The sequence below is a fragment of the Panthera onca genome, chromosome A3 (genome assembly GCF_046562875.1).
Source record: "Panthera onca isolate mPanOnc1 chromosome A3, mPanOnc1 haplotype 2, whole genome shotgun sequence".
NCBI lineage: Eukaryota > Metazoa > Chordata > Mammalia > Carnivora > Felidae > Panthera > Panthera onca.
This window is the reverse complement of record NC_138341.1, coordinates 26,214,481-26,237,092: the sequence shown is the minus strand read 5'-3', so window position 1 is coordinate 26,237,092 and position 22,612 is coordinate 26,214,481. Positions and strand designations below refer to the sequence as shown.

General features: G+C 36.9%; 1 protein-coding gene across 3 annotated transcripts in view; it reads right to left on the bottom strand.

Moving 5' to 3' along the window:
- Positions 1–22,612, bottom strand: part of SLC30A6 (solute carrier family 30 member 6) — a 44,963-nt gene that overhangs the window by 21,538 nt on the left and 813 nt on the right. For 2 of the 3 annotated variants that reach the window (XR_013554778.2, XM_060645187.3), the window contains exons 2-5: positions 19,339–19,425; positions 14,445–14,529; positions 12,885–12,927; positions 11,827–11,892 (exon numbers count right to left, since the gene is read on the bottom strand). Coding sequence is in view for 2 of the 3 variants with exons in the window: in XM_060645187.3 (XP_060501170.1) it covers positions 11,827–11,892; positions 12,885–12,927; positions 14,445–14,529; positions 19,339–19,425 (281 nt within the window). In the remaining variant the exon portion in view is untranslated. The remainder of the gene's footprint in view (positions 1–11,826; positions 11,893–12,884; positions 12,928–14,444; positions 14,530–19,338; positions 19,426–22,612) is intronic. The other variant, XM_060645195.3, reaches the window with a different exon arrangement.

Here is a 22,612-nt window from a genome sequence, read left to right as displayed (position 1 = left end):
GGACCCACTTATGGCTGTTATTTTTCTAGAAATAATTATTATCACAATAACAGGTAACACTTGATTGACCCATCTTATGTTAGACCACTGGTCAAAGTGCTTAACATACAATTTCTTCTAAACTACCCAACACCTTATGAAGGTTACTCTATCCACTTTAAAAAAAAAGAAAAAGATAAGGAACTTGAAATACAAAAAGAAAAAGTAACTTATTAGAGTCATACAGCTAGCAAGTGGAGGAGTGAGGTTTCCAGAGTACTCAGGTACTCTAGCTCCACAGTTCATGATTTTAACCACTTATTATATGGTCTCTCGCTGAAGCAAATAATTGCAGTTAATTATGTGTATGCCTTATAATCCCTAAAATGTAAGCTCAAGGTCAAGGCCTGTAATCATATTCATCTTAGTTTTTCCCACAACAGTTTAATGGCATTCAATATTTGTGATAAGTATAAATGCTTATTTCTCAAGGAATTAGATATCTTCAGTAAAGACAATAAAATAATTGAGGATCCTGATCACATTGCTGTTTTTAAAGGGGAAAAATGCTGGAATCAACAACATATTATTAAAAATATAACAGAAATGTATTTATTGACATGGAAAGATATAAATGAAAAGAGTGGGTTATAAAAGAGTATAAAAAACAGTATGTAAATGCAGTATGTAAATGTTATTTGTGGAAACTAATAAACTGACATTAAAGTGCATATATGGAAACGCAAAAGGTGAAAGAAAGCAAAGACAATCCAAAGAAGAACAAAGCTGGAAGATTTACACCACTAGATGTCAAGATGTATTTCAAAACTATTCAAAACTACTGTAGTTAATATAGCAAAGTACTAATGCAAGAATAGACAAATATTGACATTGAACAGACAAGAAAATCCAGAAATAGAATCACACATTCATAGTCACCTAGTTTATGAAAAAGGTAGCACATAAAGGCAGGAGAAAAAGGATTTTCCTCCAATAAATGTTTCATCAGTTGAACAGCTATATAAAAACAAATATGCCCTGACCTCTACCTCAGCCCATACACAAAAATGAATTCCAGTTTGACTGTAGGTGTTAAATGTGAAAGGTCAAACAACAAGATTTCTAGCTAATAGTAGAGTATCTTTATGACCTCGGAGCTAGCTAAGATTTCTTGACAAGTACACAAAAAGTACAACCCATGAAAAACTGATAAATTGAACTTATTGAAATAAAAAAAACTTTTCATTCATGGGAAAAGTTATTTATATATGAAGAACTCTACAGATCAATATGAAAAAAAAGATAACCCGATTTAAAAATGGGTAAAACATTTTAATATGCACCTGACAAAAAAGGTAATCTGAATGACTAAGAAATATATGAAAAAGTCAATAATATGAAAAAGTGTTCACTTAGTCATCAGGATAATAATTTAAAACCAAATGACACAACTACATACCCTAGAATAGCTTAAAAAATAAAAAGACAATACCAACTGTTGGTATAGGCATGAAGCAACCAGAACTCTCAAATATTGCCAGTGAAAGAGTAAACTGGTAAAACCACTCTAGAAAACTGGTATTACCTTATCTTCCAACAATGAACATACACAATTCCTATGACTGAGTAACTTCACTCAAAGATACATATCCAACAGCTGAAAATCACCTAAATGCCTTTCAATAGTTGAACATAAAAAGAAATTGTGGTATATTCATATAATGGGATATGAGAGCAATGGACCAGAATGAACCACTATTATAGGAGAGTATATACTGTAATCCCATTAATGTACCTCCAGACAGGCAACAATAATGTGCAAAGAACAGCGGTCAGAACACTGATTACTTCTGTTGGGTTGGACTCTGACTCAAAAAAGGGGGGGGGGGCTTTTTGGGGGGATTTGTAAAGTTTTATATCATGATCTAGGTAGTAGTTATACAGGTATATTCATTTATTAAAATTCACCAAACTGTACAAGGATATAAGAACAAGATTTGGCCCCTGCTACCATGAAATTTGCATTTCATTAGTATTTTTAATTTATTTGGGGGGGGGGGGGTGCAGAGACAGCGAGCGTACAAGAGCAGAGGGGCAGAGAGAGGGAGACAGAGGATCTGAAGCAGGCTCAGGGCTGACAGCAGAGAGCCCGATACGGGGCTCAAACTCACAAACTGTGAGATCATGACCTGAGCCGAAATCAGACACTTAACTGACTGAGCCATCCAGGTGCCCCAAAATTTACATTTTAAGGAGGGAGACAGAATAACAATTTATAACTTCTGGTAAACGCTATATAGAGAATAACAGTAGTCTGACATGGAAAGAGGCTAACCAGGTGATCTATTTTAGAATCTATTTCAGATTGGGCCCAGTTACTTAATGACATTGGCATTTAGTGATATTAGGATTCGAGTAACAAGATGGAGCACATCCTGCAAAGATGAAGTGAAGAGAATTTCAAGGAGAGACAATAGCTTGTACAAAAGACCTAAGCAGGAATATATGCACTGTACACAAATTACAGAAAGAAAGACTGTGTGGTATATAGGGCATGAAAGTAGAAACTTGAAGAGAAGTAGGCAGAGACTAGCTCATCTAAGAATTTTGTAAACTAGAGAAAAGAGGATTTTATTGTAAGTATGACAGCAAATAACTGGGTGGTTATAAAGAAAGTGACAGTATGATTTAAGTTTAAAAGGGAAAACACTATGGGGTGTCTGCATGGCTCAGTTGGTTAAGCATCCAACTCTTGATCTTAGCTCAGGTCTTAATCTCAGGGTTGTGAATTCAAGCCCTGAGTTGGGCTCCATGCTGGATGTGAAGCTTACTTAAACATAAATAAATAAAATAAACATAACTAAGCTAAACTAAAATAAAAAATAAAATGGAAAGCACTCTGGTTGCTATATGGATAATGGTCTACAGGGGGGTAAGAGGAGAGGCATGGGGACCAATTAGGAGACTGGACATTGATAAAGAAATGAAGGTAGCTTAGTTACGATGGTAGTTGTTGAGATAGAAATGGGGGTCAGGGCAGATTCTGGATGTTTCTGTAGGTTACCCCGTAAAAACCTGCTGATGGATAAATGTGGGGAATGGGAGAAGACTAAAAATTTTGCTTGAGCAAATGAGTGGTGGTATTAACTAAGATGGGAAAAACTGCAGAGGAACAGGTTTTTAGGGAAGAAAACAAGAATTCTAGCCAAAGTTTAAGGCACCAAATAGATATCCATGTGATGCTGTTAAGAAGGTAGTCTGAGGGGCGCCTGGGTGGCTCAGTCGGTTAAGCGGCTGACTTCGGCTCAGGTCATGATCTCGCGGTCCGTGAGTTCAAGCCCCGCGTCGGGCTCCGTGCTGACAGCTCAGAGCCTGGAGCCTGTTTCAGATTCTGTGTCTCCCTCTCTCTGACCCTCCCCCGTTCATGCTCTGTCTCTCTCTGTCTCAAAAATAAATAAACGTTAAAAAAAAAAAAAAATTAAAAAAAAAAAAAAAAGAAGGTAGTCTGAAACAAGACAGATCTTAGGGCTAGAGAACTGGAGTTTGGAATTATTAAATATAGATAGTAGGGACGCCTGGGTGGCTCAGTTGGTTGAGCGTCCGACTTCGGCTCAGGTCATGATCTCGCCGTCTGTGAGTTCAAGCCCTGCGTCAGGCTCTGTGAGGAAAGCTCAGAGCCTGGAGCCTGCTTTGGATTCTGTGTCTCCCTCTCTCTCTGCCCCTCCCCCACTCATGCTCTGTCTCTCTGTCAAAAATAAAAACATTAAAAAATATATATATAGATGATAGTTCAAGCTATGTGACTGACAATTATACTTGGATGTTAATTTTATTGTTTAATTGCTCCCTCCTTTCTTGTTCAGTCTAAGTAAGTGGGAGCTATCATGTCCTTGCTTAACCTGGTCTCCTGGCCACAGTAACTGATCTAGAGACTAATATCTGTTCCAAGCTGGACCAATCAATAGTTCTTTCCCATGACTTTCTTTACTAGCACTGGGGAAGCATCTTTCCTTATCTAGGATGTAGTTAAGAAATTTCAAGTTAAGGTCTTGCTAGGAGTTATTCTAGTATGGTGGGGAAACATGGTATGAGAAACTAAACCTGACATGTAGAGAAAAGTGGGCCTGAGAGGTAAGAGAAAGACAAGGGTCCTGAGTGTGGTAGTCCCTATGCCAGTTACCTCAGTCTTCCCACATTCTGGTTACATAAATTACAAAAGTTCCCATTTTCCCCCGATACTAGTTTGAATTGGATTTTTGTCACTTACAACCAAAAGCCTTAACTCAGAGTCACAGATTTCCATATAGAGATATCTATATGTACCTTAAAACCAAATATCATAGCAACAGTCCAACGCTATCAAATTTTAGTGACACTTATGAATATCTTCATCTTGCATGAAAATTTCATGTTTACTTTGCCCCATTGCTGAAGTAAACAAAACTTGATTTTGTTCAAAAGAATATTCCCAATGAATGGTATGGTAGAGAAGATGGGTAAGTTTGGTCCAAGTTTCTTTGCCAAGTTAAATTCTTCTTTCAATGGGAGAAGATATTTGCAAATAATATACCCAATAAGAGATTAGTATCCAAAATATATAAAGAACTTATACAACATCAAAAAAATGTTTTTCCTATTAAAAATGGGCAGAAGACATGAACAGACATTTCTCCAAAGAAGATACACAGATGGCCAACAGATACATGAAAAGATGCTCAACATCACTCATCATCAGGGAAATGCAAATCAAATCCACAATCACCTCACACCTGTCAGAATGGCTTAAATCAAAAACACAAGAAACAACCAGTATTGTTGAGGATGTGGAGAAAAAGGAACCCTTGTGCACTGTTGGTGGGAATGCAAACTGGTGCAGCCACTGTGAAAAACAGTACGGAGGTTCCTCAAAAAATTAAAAATAAAATTACTATATGATATTTACCCAAAGACTACAAAAACACGAATTTAAAAAGGTATATGTACCCCTATGATTATTGCAGCATTACTTAAGAGTCAAAATATCAGGGCGCCTGGGTGGCTCAGTTGGTTAAGCGGCCGACTTTGGCTCAGGTCATGATCTCGCGGTCCGTGAGTTCAAGCCCCGCGTCGGGCTCTGTGCTGACAGCTCAGAGCCTGGAGCCTGTTTCAGATTCTGTGTCTCCCTCTCTCTGACCCTCCCCCATTCATGCTTTGTCTCTCTCTGTCTCAAAAATAAATAAACGTAAAAAAAAAAAAAATTTTTTTTTAAATAAAAATAAAAAAAAGAGTCAAAATATGGAAGCACCCCAAGGATCTATTAATAGATGAATGCATAAAGAACAGGTATTGTATGTGTGTGTATACACACACAATGGATTATTACTCAGCCGTAAAAAAGAATAAAATCTTGCCATTTGCAACAACATAGATGGATTTAGAGGGTATAATGCTAAATGAAATAAGTAGCATATGTAGAATTTAAGAAACTAAACAAAGAAAAAGAGACAAAACAAAACATAGACTCTTAAATACAAAGAATAAACATGGTTACCAGAGGGCAAGGGGGGGTGGGCACGGGTGTAATAGGTGAAGGGAATTAAAAGTATACTTATTGTTTTTTTTTAATGTTTATTTTTTATTTTGAGACAGAGAGAGAGAGAGAGCATGCACAGGGGAGGGCCAGAAAGTTAAATTCTTCTTTCAACGGGAGAAGATATTTGCAAATAATAGAGAGAGAGAGAGAGAGAGACAGAGAGAGAGAGAGAGAGACAGAAAGAGAGAGACAGAGAGAGAATCCCAAGCAGGCTCTGCACTGTCAGCACAGAACCCGACACAGGGCTTGATCTCATGAACTGTGAGATCATGACCTGAGCCAAAATCAAGATTGAGACAGTGAGTCAACTGAGCCCCCAGGCACTCCAGAGTATACTACTGTGATGAGCAGTTGGTAACATACAGAATTATGAATCACTATACTGTACACCTCAAGCTAATATAATGCTGTATGCTAATTATATTAGAATTTTAAAAACTTAAAAAGAAAAAGAAAAATGACAAGTGTTGGTGAGGATGCTGGTGGGAACATAAAATGGTGCTGCTTCTGTGGAAAATTATATGGTGGTTCCTCAAAAAATTAAACATGGAATCACAGAATATGATCCAGGAATCAGTATATACCCAAAAGAGCTGAAAGCAGGGATTCAAACAGATACTTGTACACCAATTGTTATAAAAGCAATACTCACAATGGCCCAAAGGTAGATACAGCCCAAATATCCATCAACAGAATAAACAAAATGTGATATATACATACAATAGAATATTATTCAACTTAAGGAAATCATGAAATTCTGATTTATGCTATAACACAGATGAAATTTGAAAACATTAAGTGAAATAAGCCATATTCAAAAGGACAAATATTGTTTGATTCCATTTATGTGAGGTGCCTAGAAGAGGCAAATTCATAAACACAGAAAGTAGAATGGTGGTTGCCAGGGGCTGAGATAGGGGAATAGGGAGTCACTGTTAAGTGGATACGAGTTTTTGTTTGGGAAGAGGAAATATTTTTGGAAATAATGGCATTGCTCATACAACACCGTGAAGGTATTGCCACTGAATTGTACACCTGAAAATGATCAAAATGGTAACTTTTATGCTATGCACATTTTATCACAATAACCCCGCCACCCAAACTTTTTAAAAAATTTTTATTTAAATCCAAGTTAGTGAACATATAGTGTAATAATGGTTTCAGGAGTAGAATTTAGTGATTCATCACTTACATAAAACACCCAGTGCTCATCCCAAGTGTCCTCCTTAACACCCATCACCCATTTAGCCCATTCCCCCACCCAACACTCCTCCAGCAACTTGCTTGTTCTTTGTATTTAAGAGTCTCTTATGGTTTACCTCCCTTTCTGTTTTTTTTAAGTTTACTTATTTTTTTTGAAAGAGAGAGTAAGCAGAGTAGGGGCAGAGAGAGAAGTCCAAGCAGGCTCCACACTGTCAGTGCAGAGCCTGACATGGGGCTCAAACTCACAAACCATGAGACCATGACCTGAGCTGAAGTCAAGAGTCAGATGCTTAACCAACTGAGCCACCCAGGCGTCCCTCCCTTTCTGTTTTTGTCTTAGTTTTCCTTCCCTTCCTTTATGTTCATCTACTGTGTTTCTTAAACTCCACATATGAGTGAAATCATAGATTTGTCTTTCTCTGACTTATTTCACCTAGCATACTACACTCTAGTTCCATTCATGTTGCTGCAAATGGCAAGATTTCATTCTTTTTGATTGCTGAGTAATATTCCATTATATGTATATATACATATACAGATATACATATTATATACGTATACATACATATGTATATATATATACACATATATGTATTCTTTATTCTTCTTTATTCATTCATCAGTCAACAGACATTTGGGCTCTTTCCGTAATTTGGCTATTGTTGATGGTGCTGCTATAAACACTGGGATGCATGTGCCTCTTTGAATCAGTATTTTTGGAGCCTTTGGATAAATAGCTAGTAGTGCAAATGCTGGGTTGTAAGGTAGTTCTATTTTTTTTTTTGAGGAACCTCAAAAATCGTTTTCCAGAGTGGTTGCGCCAGTTTGCATCCCCACCAACACGCAAAAGGTTCCCCTTTTTCTGTGTCCTTGCCAACATCTGTTGTTTCCCAAGTTGTTAATTTTAGTTATTTCACAGGTAATGAGGTGGTATCTCATGGTTTTGATTTGTATTTCCCTGATGATGAGTGATGTTGAGCATCTTTTCATGTGTCTGTTTCCCCTCTGGATGTCTTTTTTTTTTTTTTTAATGTTTATTTATTTTTGAGAGAGAGACATAGCTCAAGTAGGGGAGGAACAGAGAGAGAGGGAAACACAGAATCTGAAGCAGGCTCCAGGCTCTGAGAGGTCAGCACAGGTGCCCCTGGATGTCTTCTTTGAAAAAGTGTCTATTCATGTCTTCTGCCTATTTCTTCACTGGATTATTTGTTTTTTGAGTGTTGAATTTGTTAACTTTTTTATAGATTTTGGATATGTCCAATATGTCATTTGCAAATATATTCTCCCATTCCGTTGGTTGTCTTTTAGTGTTGTTGATTGTTTCCTTCGCTGTGCAGAAGCTTTCTATCTTGATGAGGTCCCAATAGTTCACTTTTGCTGTTGTTTTCCCTGGTCTCTGGAAACATGTCTAGTAAGAAGTTGCTGCGGCCGAGGTCAGAGGTTTTTGCCTGTTTTCTCCTCTAGGAGTTTGATGGTTTCCCGTCTTACATTTAGGTCTTTCATCCATTTTGAGTTTATTTTTATGTATGGTATAAGAAACTGGTCCAGGTTCATTCTTCTGCATGTTGCTGTCCTGCATTCCTAACACCATTTGCTGAAGAGACTGTCTTAGTCTCTTTAACAAATGGTGCTGGGAGAACTGGATAGCAACATGCAGAAGGTTGAAACTAGACCACTTTCTCACACCATTCACAAAAATAAACTCAAAATGGATAAAGGACCTGAATGTGAGACAGGAAACCATCAAAACTAGAGGAGAAAACAGGAAAAGACCTCTCTGATCTCAGCCGTAGCAATTTCTTACTTGATACATCCCCAAAGACAGGGGAATTAAAAGCAAAAATGAACTATTGGGACCTCATGAAGACAAAAAGCTTCCGCACAGCGAAGGAAACAATCAACAAAACTAAAAGGCAACCAACGGAATGGGAAAAGATATTTGCAAATGACATATTGGACAAAGGGCTAGTATCCAAAATCTATAAAGAGCTCACCAAACTCTACACCCGAAAAACAAATAATCCAGTGAAGAAATGGGCAGAAAACATGAATAGTAGACGCTTCTCTAAAGAAGACATCTGGATGGCCAACAGGCACATGAAAAGATGCTCAACGTCGCTCCTCATCAGGGAAATACAAATCAAAACCACACTCAGATATCACCTCACGCCAGTCAGAGTGGCCAAAATGAACAAATCAGGAGACTATGGATGCTGGGGAGGATGTGGAGAAACAGGAACCCTCTTGCACTGTTGGTGGGAATGCAAATTGGTGCAGCCACTCTGGAAAACAGTGTGGAGGTTCCTCAAAAAGTTAAAAATAGACATACCCTATGACCCAGCAGTAGCACTGCTAGGAATTTACCCAAGGGATACAGGAGTACTGATGCACAGGGGCACTTGTACCCCATGTTTATAGCAGCACTCTCAACAATAGCCAAATTATGGAAAGAGCCTAAATGTCCATCAACAGAAGAATGGATAAAGAAATTGTGGTTTATATACACAATGGAGTACTATGTGGCAATGAGAAAGAATAAAATATGGCCCTTTGTAGCAACATGGACGGAACTGGAGAGGTTGATGCTAAGTGAAATAAGCCATACAGAGAAAGACAGATACCATATGGTTTCACTCTTAGGTGGATCCTGAGAAACTTAACAGGAACCCATGGGGGAGGGGAAGGAAAAAAAAAAAGAGAGAGAGAGGTTAGAGTGGGAGAGAGCCAAAGCATAAGAGGCTCTTAAAAAATGAGAACAAACTGAGGGCTGATGGGGGGTGGGAGGGAGGGGTGGGTGGGTGATGGGTATTGAAGAGGGCATCTTTTGGGATGAGCACTGGGTGTTGTATGGAAACTAATTTGACAATAAATTTCATATATTTAAAAAAAAATGAAGAGACTGTCTTTTTCCCATTGGATATTCTTTCCTGCTTTGTCAAACATTAGTTGGCCATACGTCTGTGGGTCCATTTCTGGGTTCTCTATTCTATTCCATTGATCTGAGTGTCTGTTCTTGTGCCAGTACCATACTGTCTTGATGATTACAGCTTTGTAGTATAGCTTGAAGTCTGGGATTGTGATGCCTCCTGCTTTGGTTTTCTTTTTCAAGATTGCTTTGGCTATTTGGAGTCTTTTCTGGTTCCATACAAATTTTAGGATTATTTGTTCTAGCTCTGTGAAGAATGCTGGTGTTACTTTGACAGGGATTGCATTGAATATGTAGATTGCTTTGGGTAGTATCGACATTTTAACAATATTTGTTCTTCCTATCCAGCAGCATGGAATCTTTTTACATTTTTTTGTGTCTTCTTCAATTTCTTTCATAAGCTTTCTAGTTTTCAGCATACAGATCTTTTATTAGGTTAGGTTTATTCCTAAGTATTTTATGGTTTTTTGGTGCAATTGTAAATGGGATTGATTCTTTGATTTCTCTTTCTGCTGCTTCATTATTGGTGTATAGAAATGCAACCGATTTTTGTATACTGATTTTATATCCTGTGACTTTGTTGAATTTATGTACCAGTTCTAGTAGTTTTTTGTGGAGTCTTTTGGGTTTTCCAGGTAGAGTATCATGTCGTCTGTGAAGAGTGAAAGTCAGACTTCTTCCCCGCTGATTTGGATGCCTTTTGTTTCTTTCTGTTGTCTGACTGCTGAAGCTAGGACTTCCAGTACTATGCTGAACAACATGTTCCTGATCTTACGGGGAAAGCTCTCAGTTTCTCCCCATTGAGGATGATATTAATTGTGGGTCTTTTGTATACGGCCTTTATGATGTTGAGGTATGTTCTTTCCATCCCTACTTTCTTGAGGGTTTTCATCAAGAAAGGATGCTGTACTTTGTCAAATGCTTTTCTGCATCTATTGAAAGGATCATGTGGTTCTTATCCTTTCTTTTATTAATGTGATGTATCATGTTGATTGATGTGTGGATACTGAACCACAATTGACGTGTGGATATTGAATCCCTGCAGCCCAGGAATAAATCCCTACTTCCTCACTGGAGCAGCGCCAGGCAGTGAGCTCTGAAACTTCAGAGTCTGCTCCACTGCTTATCGAATGCTGGGGACACTGAAACCCTCTCTTTTCTCCCTGCCCATGGCCTTGGGGAACAGACTTCTTGCGCAGTCCCCTGAAAGTGTCTTTTCTCTTTCTCTCTTTCTCTTTCTCTCACTCTCTCTCTTTTCCTCCAGCTACTTTTGAGGGAAGGGGAGTGCTTTTCTTGTGTGATCCTGATGTGCTGCACTCTCTCCCTCTCTTTGTCCTCTCTCCCCAAATTGACTCCATACTTTCTGCAGCCTTCTTCTTCTCCAATTCACCTCTCCACACTGCGTACCTGCCAACTTCTGTAGCTCAAATTATGCAGACTGTTGTGTTAATCCTCAGATCAATTTCCTAGGTGTTCAAGATGGCTTGATGCTGAACTAGCTGGGTTTCAGGGATGAGACAAGCGCAGGGTCCCCATACCACTCCACCATCTTAATTCTATCCCCCCTAAACTGAATTTCACATTGTTTCCTAAAATCTGAAAGAAACTCATTTTTTCTAATATATTAACAAAAACTTCTAATTCAAAAGATTATCTTCCAGCTTTCAACTTTGAGTAATTTCTGAAACTACCGAAACAGAATCTCAAATTCTATTAGCCCATAGCTATCACAAATCCCATTTTAAGATAAAAATATATCTCTATCACTGCATTAATGTTAAAGTATATCACATTTTTCTAACATATACATAGGAAAATCCTTTGTACTCCCTTTAACTAAAATTTAAGAGATTACCAAAATACTCAAGAACTTAATGTGAACATTTCATGTTAGCATTTGTTTTATAAAATAGAAAAAAAATGTGAACATTTTATTGTAATACTATTTAAATGTAAATATTCATGTTTCTTATCTAAAATCCTCTTGGAAGATACTTTTTTAAATCTATTTCACTATTTGGGATCCCATTCCACTAAGCAGGCAGCATTTATTCTCTAAAAATATTCTAACTAGCTCTTTACTTCCTGATACACCTACCATTTTAATAGCAATAAGTTACCAGAAAATAAAAGGACGTGAACTTACCCAAATGAATAGACAGGGCTAGGTTTCCTCATCATTACCCAGTAACTTATCAAACATGTTATTAAACTAAGTAAAAAGGAAAATAAATTTTGCTTTAGAACTAGAGCGAGAACACACAGAAATAAATTAAGTTTCCAGAATTCCTAAGTTTGGTGAAAGTTATCAGTGTTTGAAGACTAAATAAATTATTCAAATAATCCCAAATCTAATCACAAAATCCTAATACCTCAGCTTTAACATGTAAAGAAACTGAAAAAAATTAGGATACATCAAGTCAATAAATAGAACCTAAATCCATTCTTTCTCTACTCAGTAAGTTATCCATGCTAAATGGCTTCCGTAACTGAGCATGCAAAAATGAGACAGTAATAATAAGGTAATAATAAAATATAAATAATATATTTTATTTTAGCCACAGACAATAAATCTTGACTCTGATTAACTTTAATCTTTGTTAAAAGTTAAACTAAATATTAATAATACCTTAACAACATTCTGAATGTTCTGGATGTTCATTTTCCAAGTACAGTGGAGATTACTACAGTGTGAAATTCAGGTGGTAACTATCTGTTTTAGACCAGTCAAGTAGATTTAGTTAGATGACTGATGAAAAGACATTGTAATACTCCTAAGGCATCGCTCTTGAAAACATCAAGTATTTTACAACCCTTACACAGTAATATGAAAGGTCTTACAAAGCAGGGAGCCAAAAAGGTGTCTCCCTAGCTCACAATTACTCACTTTAGTTATTAATGCCCATCTACATGGTTACAGAAGAAACTGGTATGTTCTTACTTGACCCTGCTCCCTGGCCACAGCTGACTCAACTACAGGTAGGCACCTCAAGCACCTGGTCTAATGCCTTAATATTACCTTTTCTGTTCCTCTATAAATGAGATAATTTCTTCCAATATATCTCCTAATTGTTATTGTTTGTATATATATTGTTGAGAATTTTACTTGTTACACACATTGCTTTAAGCAGAGAAAGCTTCATAAATTCAGTGCAAAAATTCCTTATTAGTTTCAAAACACTGAAGAGATCTTCTAAAACTTACCTAAAAAGGTCAAATATGGTCAAGTAAGTATAGGCAGTTAAAGCTGCAAAACAACAACAAAACAAATGATTAAAATGTTGCTGTTAGGAAATATAGCTCATCATCAGGATTGTTCACACCAGAAGTATCCATTACAAAAAAAAAAAAAAATGGAGTCACTAATTAACCTCATATGTTGGCAATTACTTAGACTAATATATATGTAGCTAAAGTTGATAAGTACAGAGGCGCCTGAATGGCTAGAGGATGTGACTCTTGATATCAGGGTCATGAGTTCAAGTCTCATGCTGGGCATGGGACTACTAAATTTAAAAAAGAAAAAAAGTTTAAAAAACAAAAAACAAAGAAGGTAAATTTAATAGTTTACTTTCAGAACTGATTTCTCCATCAGGAAAAATGAAGCAGCATATACCCAAAAGTGCTGTAATCGTTTTTGGTTTTTTGCCGTTTTCTGTCATCTGAATACTATTTTAAATATATTCTTTAAATAGCAGTATGAAAATAAGGATACATAAAAATATACGAGGTCAAGGGGCGCCTGGGTGGCTCAGTCGGTTGAGTGTCCGACTTCGGCTCGGGTCATGATCTCGTGGTTCGTGAGTTCGACCCCCGCGTTGGGGTCTGTGCTGATAGCTCAGAGCCTGGAGCCTGCTTCTGATTCTGTGTCTTCCTCTCTCTCTGCCCCTCCCCCACTCATGCTCTGTCCCTCTCTGTCTCAGAAATAAACATAAAAAAAAATTTTTTTTAAAATATACGAGGTCAAGAAACAAAATATTACAGATTTCCCTTTACAAGGAAAATCCAATAAACATAAATGTCAAAATCTTACGGAGACACCGCATAAACTGAAGGGATAGTCTATCACTTTAAACAGGAATCTAAGTTTTTCAAATAGATTTAAAACTTACAGGGGTACCTGGGTGGCTTAGTCAGTTAAGCGTCTGACTTTGGCTCAAGTCATGATCTCAGGGTTCATGAGTTCGAGCCCCGCTTTGGGCTCTGTGCTGACAGCTCGGAGCCTGGAGCCTGTCTCCCTCTCTCTCTGCCCCTCCCTCACCCACATTCTGTTTCTCTCAAAAATAAATAAACAACAAAAAAAAAATTTTTTAAAGGATTTAAAACTTAAAAAAAAATAGGTGATTTAAAATGAGAACCCCCAGGGGCACCTGGCTGGTTCACTCACTTAAATGTCCGATTCGGCTTAGGTCATGATCTCGCCATTCCCAAGTTTGAGCTGTGTTGAGCTCTGTGCTGATAGCTCAGAGACTGGAGTCTATTTCAGATTCTGTGTCTCCCTCTCTCTCTCTGCCCCTCCCCACTCACGCTCTGTCTCTCTCTCTCAAAAATAAACAAACATTTAAAAAAATGATAATACCTAATAATTAAACCATACTGTACCGTTTACAAGATACTTTTCAAATAGATTCTCACAATTAAATCTTTTGATTTATATTTCAGAATAATATACCCCATGTAAAGAAAGACATACCTTTTTTTAAGATCAGAACAATAAATGTGAAACTAATAATTAATTGCACAAAAATAAGAATGGTGACATACCTATACTGTTCGTAGAACTGCACCACATAAGCAGGAAGCCAGTACATGTTAAATTTATTACACCAAAGAGCAGTATCTTCCAGGACTGTGAAAAAGAAAATCACTCTTATTTGCATAGTGCTAATAAACTTCACTGGGTTTATTCAAGTTGCTGCAATTCATACTCCACAAAGGAATAAACCCAACTTCCTTCAAAAAGTCAGTGTCACATTTTCTATATCTACCAAAATTATCATCAACCAATTTATTATTATAATATATGTAAATCTAAAACAATAGAAGGGGAATTCTTCAAGAGAAAAAAAATCCTGCCATAAAAACTCTCAAACAGTTGAGAAAAATAGGCATTTACTTTAACACCATTTTGTCTCTATAAATATGTACACAGAGATAATGATAGCAAATGGGGCAAAATATAAAGCAAATGGCGAACCTGAGTAAAGGGCTTAAGGGAGTTCCTCACACTAATCTTGTGACTTTTCTGTAAACTTGAAATTATATCAAAATAGAGTTACTCCTTCCCTCCCCTGAAAAAGGGCCGCACTTACTTATTCACCAAATAAGTCATATGAAATAGGACTGCAAAAGAGGGAAAGACTACCATGGTTTAGAAGTTCACAGACCTGAGATACACCCTGAAAGTAGCTAGGATTTCATCAGAAGGAGAAAGGGAATTCTAAAAACAAGAGATCAAGTGGGTTTTTTTTTTAATTCTTGTTCCACTCTACTCCGTACAAAGAAGGGAGACCTATAATTGTGTGAATGTAGAAGTGAAAGAAATTAGCGAAAAGGGAATTATATGTAGGCATTAAGATTAAACAGATATAATTGCAAAAGTCACGTGTGAGATAGGATGGCTTTAGAACACAGATGGAAAATGCAGGTTTAGAATGAAGAACAACTCTTCAGAAAGGTGAGAAGGATAAGAAGGTGACTGAAGGGACAGAAACTGTGAGGCAGAAAGAAGTGACAGCGAAATTGCACAGAGCTAATACCTTATAAATCTCCAGAAAAGAACGTGTTTTTCGAAAATTAAGGGATATGGTAAAGTAGAACTTAAATCAAGAGGAGAGTTTGCAGAATAGCTATTATAGTGAGAATACTACTGAATTGTCAAAAAAGAGAAAAGAATTACCAGCATGAATTTATGGTAGACAGCATTCTGCAGGTTCCCCTACCCCTAGGAGCAAAACCAGAGAAGCAGGTGAGGTAGGGATGTCAGAGACTGAGAGCTGATAGGATAGGTTAATGGGACAAGGGACTCTAAAAGTGAGGACATTAATGAAATGACTGGACATGAGCTCTAGTCAGGACAGGGATTGAAGAATAGTCAGAAAAAGAGGATAAAAGCATGTAATTTGAAAATGACCTTCTCTGAAGCTCTACTGATGAATCAAGCTATTCATCAACAAATATTTGAGTACCTATTTTGTAACAGACACTTTTCTAGGCACTGGAGATACAGCAATGAACAAAACATGGACCTTATAATCTAGCTGGGATGACAGACAACAAACAAATATATAACATCAGGTGGTGGTAAGTGCTACAAAGGAAAAATAAAGTGTGTAAGAACTCAGTAATGGGTATCATGGAAAGGTTGCTCTACTAGACAGTAGACAGGGTAGTCAGAAAAGACCCCTTTGGTGAGGTAACATGTGACCTGAGATTTTACAGAGGCAAAGGTGCTAAGCATGCGATATCTGGGAAAGAAAATGGGTACCATGGCGCAAATGCCCTAAGATAGAAGAGTACCTGGCCTAGGATGGCTAGGCAAGAGAGGTGAGAGGGAATCTGGGGCTCCATTGAGTAGTATCTTGTATGCTAGCAAAAGACCTGGGGTTTATTTCAAATGAGATGGAAAGTGACTTAGCTTTCATAAAAGATCATCTAGCTTCTCTATTTTGAATGTACTGCATAAGGGCAAAGAGAGAAGTTGGAAGACCATTTGGAACATGACTGCAATAATCCATGTGAGAAATGGTGGCTTTGAAGTTGGTAAGAGAGTGTTAAAAGAGTCAGATTCTAAGTACTATATTAAAGATGGAGCTAGCAAGATTTACTTATAAAATGGATGAGGAACGAGAGAAAGAGAGGTAAGAACAACTCCAGGGTTTCTGGCCTGTGCACTGCAAGAAAAGAGTGGCCATTTAGTGAGGAAGGGACAGAAAATCAAAGTTCAGGTTTGACCATATTAAATTTGAGATGCCTGTTAGATATCCAAGTAGAAATGCTGAAAGGGCCATTATACATAGGAATCTAGAAGTAGGGGAGAAGTTAGAGATTGGGATATATATATATGGGGTCATCAGCATATGAAGTCAGTGTCACCTAGATGTAACAAACATAAGCAACAGAGGCTAAAGCTCTAAGAGGTGGGATGCTCTAAAACTTAAAGATCAGAAAGATGACAGGAAAGTGATGAACAACAGCCAAGTAAGTAGAAGGAAAACCAAGAGTGATGTTTCAGTCCAAATGAAAAAAGTGCTTTAAGGAAGTGACCAATTTTTGTCAAATGCTATTGAAGGTTAAGTAACATGGGAAATGAGAATGAACATGGATTTTGGCAACACAGAGGTTATTACTTTGTTAAAGCTGTTACAGTGGATTGGTGGGAAGTAGAGCCAGGGAGAAGAGAAAGTGAACAGAGTAAAGACAATTCTTTTAAGTAGTTGTTCTATAAAAGGAAGCAGAGAAATGAGGGAGTAGCTGACAGTGGAAGACATGGCATGTAATAATGATGCAAGAAGGAACAATGATGCAAGAGACAGAAGGAACAATCGTAGGAAAGTTGTCTTTGAGTAAGCAACAAGTAGAGGCACTGGCCTTACAAAGAACAGAGTTCGTTTATAGAGACAGGCGCAAAGATAGTGTTGGTGGATGACAGGATGTGGAAGCGTTTTCTGATTACTTCTTTTCCTTTAGTGAAACAGGAAGCAAGACCAATAGGTCAGAGTGAGGATGAATAAGGTTTTGGAAGTTTGAGGACAGAAGTGAAAGAAAATGGGTTGAAATAACCATCTAGAAAAATGGAAAAGTGAATGAACTAAAAAATATAGAATGGGCAGCTCTAATGGCATACTTGACCATGAATTTAAAATCAGACCAGTCACCATGTTTCTCTCAGGCTACATTCAATTGGGTGCAGCCACAGAGTAGGAGGAAAGTAAACTTAATGATGTTAAGGATTTGCAGAAAGTATCAGAGGATGAGAGATAGATGGAAGGAGGGCACAAAGGAGTTTAAGACATATGCATGAAATTGGTGATGATGAACCAAAGAATCTAAACTGGATAAGTAAGCAAATGAGGATAAGAGAAGTAAAAAATAGTGAAAGGATGGCAGTCAATGGATTAGAGATCCTAGTAAGACTGAAGAATTACTGGAATTGGGGTAATACAAGGAGTGAACTGGAAAGACAGATGGTAACTATGAGTGAAATGCTTGAAAATGAGACAACAGGCAGTTTTAGCTATTATAAATGATAATGTCTATAGTATGATCATAGAAGTGGATAGTTGGAAGGGATGTATGACAAGATTATTTGTGGTAAGGAAGTAAGGAACTGAGAGGTAAGGATCTTCCTTATAAGAAATTACCAAGAACTAAGATAGGAGTAGTAGTAAAAAGAGACGAGCTAGGGTACATCTTGTAAGATTTAAGTTATGATAGAGTTATCTGCACAATGTAGGTGTTCCTAGATCAGTTTTGTTCCTACTACCAATTCTGTGGTGTACTGTATATGGTTCAGGAGTTTCCTGTTTACTTCTGTAATGTGGTTGCTTTCCATAGAACATTATAAAGTTCTACTTACCTGTTTTCAAAAGATCATCCTAAACGGACTAGACACACAAGTAGCAGATGAATTTCCTACCTTTGGCTCTTTAACAACCACAGCAGTATACTATTTGCAAATATTAGAATTATTGAGTTCTGTCTATATTCCAAGGTTTTAGCAAACAGAAGATACAGTGATAAAAAACAAAGAACAGAGTCTCTAGTCGAGTATCACAATATATGGCCAATATCACTGGTTTACTTATGTTCCAGTAGAGCTAGGTGTATTTGAAATTCTTCACATATTTATTGCTTATTTTGTACTTTTATTAAAAAGTGGACAAAATAAGATACAGTCACTGTCTTCAGGGAGCTTATAGTATAATTTACACAATAACGAGAACAATGAAAACAAAACTAGGTCTATATTGGTGACCAATATGGGGCTTGAATTCACAACCCTGAGATCAAACCAATTATCTTTTTACTTACAGTATCAAAGCATAAATTATTTTTCCTTCCATACACTAAAAATAAGTAAACATGGCTTCAAACTACACCTATTATTAGATTTGTAAAAAAAAAAAAAAAAAAAGGTAAAAAATAAAGTTGAGATGCTGAAAAAAATAAATAAAAGGCAATCACAAAATAATTTATCTTTAACACTCATTAGAATTAGAATAAGAACCTAAACTGAAGCCTAGCTTCCTCCCAAGCAAACAACTGTGTATGAAAATACTATACTTTTACATTAAAAATGTGCTTATTCAGGGGTGCCTGGCTCACTCAGTTGGTAGAGCACGCAACTCTTGATCTTGGGGTTGTGCGTTAGAGCCCCACACTGGGCACAGAGATTACTTTAAAAAAAAATTGCTTATCCAACATAAAAAAATGAAAACAGTGTGGTGGGGCGCCTGGCTGACTCAGTCAGTAGAGCAGGTGACTCTTGATCTCAGGGTTGTTGAGTTCAAATCCCACATTGGGTGTAGAGTTTACTTAAAAATAAAACCAGTGTGGTGGGATCAAGAGTAATTTCTTTGTACCTTAAAAATGATCTTTTTCAATGTCATTATGTTGTCTGTGCAATGATTAAAAATAGAGTTAATAAATAACTTACCCTTCGGTCAGCTGCTACAAGTCTAAATTCCTGTAGTAACTTGCCAAAAAAAGATCTCTGTGGTTTTCTAAAGAGATGAATTGTCCCCTTTAAAATAAACAAAAATAAACAAATCAGCATTTAAGCATGTAATCTTTTTCATATCCTGTGATGCGATATAATAGTAACAACATTTACTGAACACTCAGTATGTGGCAATTATTCTAAACACTTTATAAGTATCTATTTAACTCTCACAATAATCTATGAGCTGGAAACAATTTTTAGTAAATTGTCCAAGGGGACATTGCTAACAACTGACTGAGCAGAAATTCAAACCCAGGCATTTTAGCACCAGACTATACCCTTTTATTTTTAAGTGGATTAGGTAATTCTGAACCAGAAAAGCAAACCATTTGCCAAACAGCTCTGCTGGAAATAAAATATTACATTTACCTAATCAAGAGGTTCTGTCTTAGGCAAAGTATCTAGCATTCTGGCTAGCCTCTGTAGTCCTTGTTAGTTCACAGTATGGGTCCAGTAGAGAAAAGGCATGGCGGTGGGGTTAGCAAGAGAAGAAATGTTAACTGGAGACTAGAATTTGTCACTCAAGTATAGGAAACCTTAGCATAAAGGAGAGTTTAAGCACATATGGGAAACTGTTTTATGATTAAAGCAGTATCCAACATCAGCAGGAGAAAATATAAGCTACTCAATACATGGTTTCTTGGAAAAATTAAGTTGGATCCTTACTATATTTCTTACTTTGATTTTTTATTCTGTTAAAACACAAAACTATCGAGTACTTGAAGAAATTTATGGATGTATAATTTCATCACTATCTTGGGAATATAATACCCTATGAAAAATAAAAACAAAGAAAACTCTGGGAGGAAAGACAAACTGTGGAAAAAATAATTTTTAATTATTATTCCAAAAGCAAAGTACTGTTTCTAGGGATAAAAAAAAAAGTCTTTCACAATTTTCAGTGGGTCATGTACAATAATTTGATTGCTAAGTGCCATGTACTTAAATATTTATTTGGATTTTAATTTTAGCAAAATGCTTTCCTAGATGGTAAGGCCATGATCACCATTAACAACCGTACTACATTTCTACCTCATTACCACTGGCTGCTTTGACTTAAACACTTAAACTCCACAGAAAGCAGTGGAACTGAATGTTAACAGATTTAAAGTGAGGAAAACTCAGATTCAACTCGAGCACAGGTATGATTTTCCCACAGTTAGCATCTAGGAACATCTCAGTAGTTATATAAAAAAAATATATATCCCATCCTTCAAAACTCAGACATGTCATTAGTTACATTAGGTTGAGACTCAGAAAAGGCAAAAAATAAGGTTGAGCCACTAGAAATCTGGCATAAAAAAACCAGAATGTTGATAATCGTTGAGGCCAAGTGATGGCTACACGGGGGCCCATTATACTCCACTTTCCTATGTTTGAAAATTTCCATAATAAAAAAATTTTTAAGTGAAACAGACTTTAAAATATAAAAATAAAGCATTAGAACAAAGTGTTACTGATTTTGCTATCCGAATAAAGACAGTGTGTGTGTAACTCTAAGGCTTTGCTAAGCTACTTCAGGTGAAAAGGAACAATATGCTACTTTCATTTGAAATGCTAATGAATGTTAATGTTAATGAATATACCCTATTCTTAATGAGTTATATGTCAGTTATTTTGTCCCAAAAATAAATTCTGCTTAATACTGCTATCTTCTATCTTCATCCCACTTTAAATTATTTAAGTTACTTTAACTTAAGTTTTAGGTTGAGACAATAAGGTTTTTAAAAGGCAGAGGGCCATTTCTGATGCCATTCTGATATTAGCTAAAAGAGGTAAGAACCCACGAAAATCCTAAATTCATGTCACTTTTTCCAAAATTACATTGGCTGTCCACTGCTATCAAGATAAACTCCTAATTTTACAATCTGAAATTCAATGCTTTCAATGACCTAGCCTCAGTTTCTTTCCAGCTTTACCTCTTGCTTCAGGTAGGAAATCAACTCAAACTAAACTGGTGTACCCCTGTCTCATGATGGTTAACACTCTAGAATGAAAAGGCCAGACTTGTCTAACCCAAGCTCTAACAGCCCTGTAATACCTGGCAAGTTACTTGACCTCTGTTTCCTCGTTCAAATGAGAGTAATGAAAAGTAGATTCAGAGTGATGAAGTAAGGCACAAAGCACCGTTTCATGGGTGACTTTCTATATGAAGCCTTCCTAGAGTATTCCAAAAGATACTGTTTTTTATGCCACTTGCTTTGTAATGAACCAGAGGATAGCTTTCATCTTGTCATCTTGCACTGAAGTTAATTTTTTGGTAACTTCACTAATGACAAGGGCTATTATTTCCTTTACATTTTCTAAGCTAGCACTGTGCTTTGCATATAATACCTTAAATGCTACTATTTTCCTGTATTACTAATGTTTCAAGCATAAAAATTTAGTGCCATAGATATTTATTTGGTGTTTTATAAAACAGGTTTATATTGAAAAACCTCTTCTGGGCCAGGCACTGTTACAAGGCTCTGGGAATACCAGAGTGAATACAGAGGTCCTGCTCTCAAAGAGCTTACAGTCTAGGAAGTGAGAAAGACACCTGAATACACAATTTTAACAGTCTGTTAAGGGCCAGATGTTATTGGTAATTAGCACCAAGTTATTATGGGACCATGGAGGAGGTGCCTAACAGAATCTGGAGACAGGGCAGAAAGGCTCATGAGAGACTAAAGGACATGTAAGGATTACACTGATAATAATGAGTAGTGAGAGATCAATGATTTCTGCAGAAGAGCATGCATGAGTTAGGTGCAAAGGCCTAATCCTTAGAGCATGATCTGCAAGCTGTTCACTGTGACCGGAAAATGAAAATAAGTATATGCAAAAAGAGGCTATAAAGAAGCTTGACAACACGTTGGTATGCCGTGGCAAACAGGACTTTATCTTGAGGATTATGTGGCGTGGTGAATGGAAGGATTTTAATCAAGTGAGCAAGGGAGTAGCATGGTCAAATTTTATAAACTTAATTCTGGCTACACAGTGGTGAGTATTTTGAAGAAAGGAGCTCGAAGGCTATTTGGTTAGATCCCCAAAAGTAAACTTTTACCCACTTTCTGTGTGTAAAAGAGGGATTACAGAAAATTTACAGAAAAAAAAATAAGTATAAATGAAACATTTTATCGACCATACCCACTCAAGGAAAAAGACTTAGAGTAACAATGGCTTAGGCACACTGAAACGTGGTCCTTTTCTCCTCCGTATCTATCAG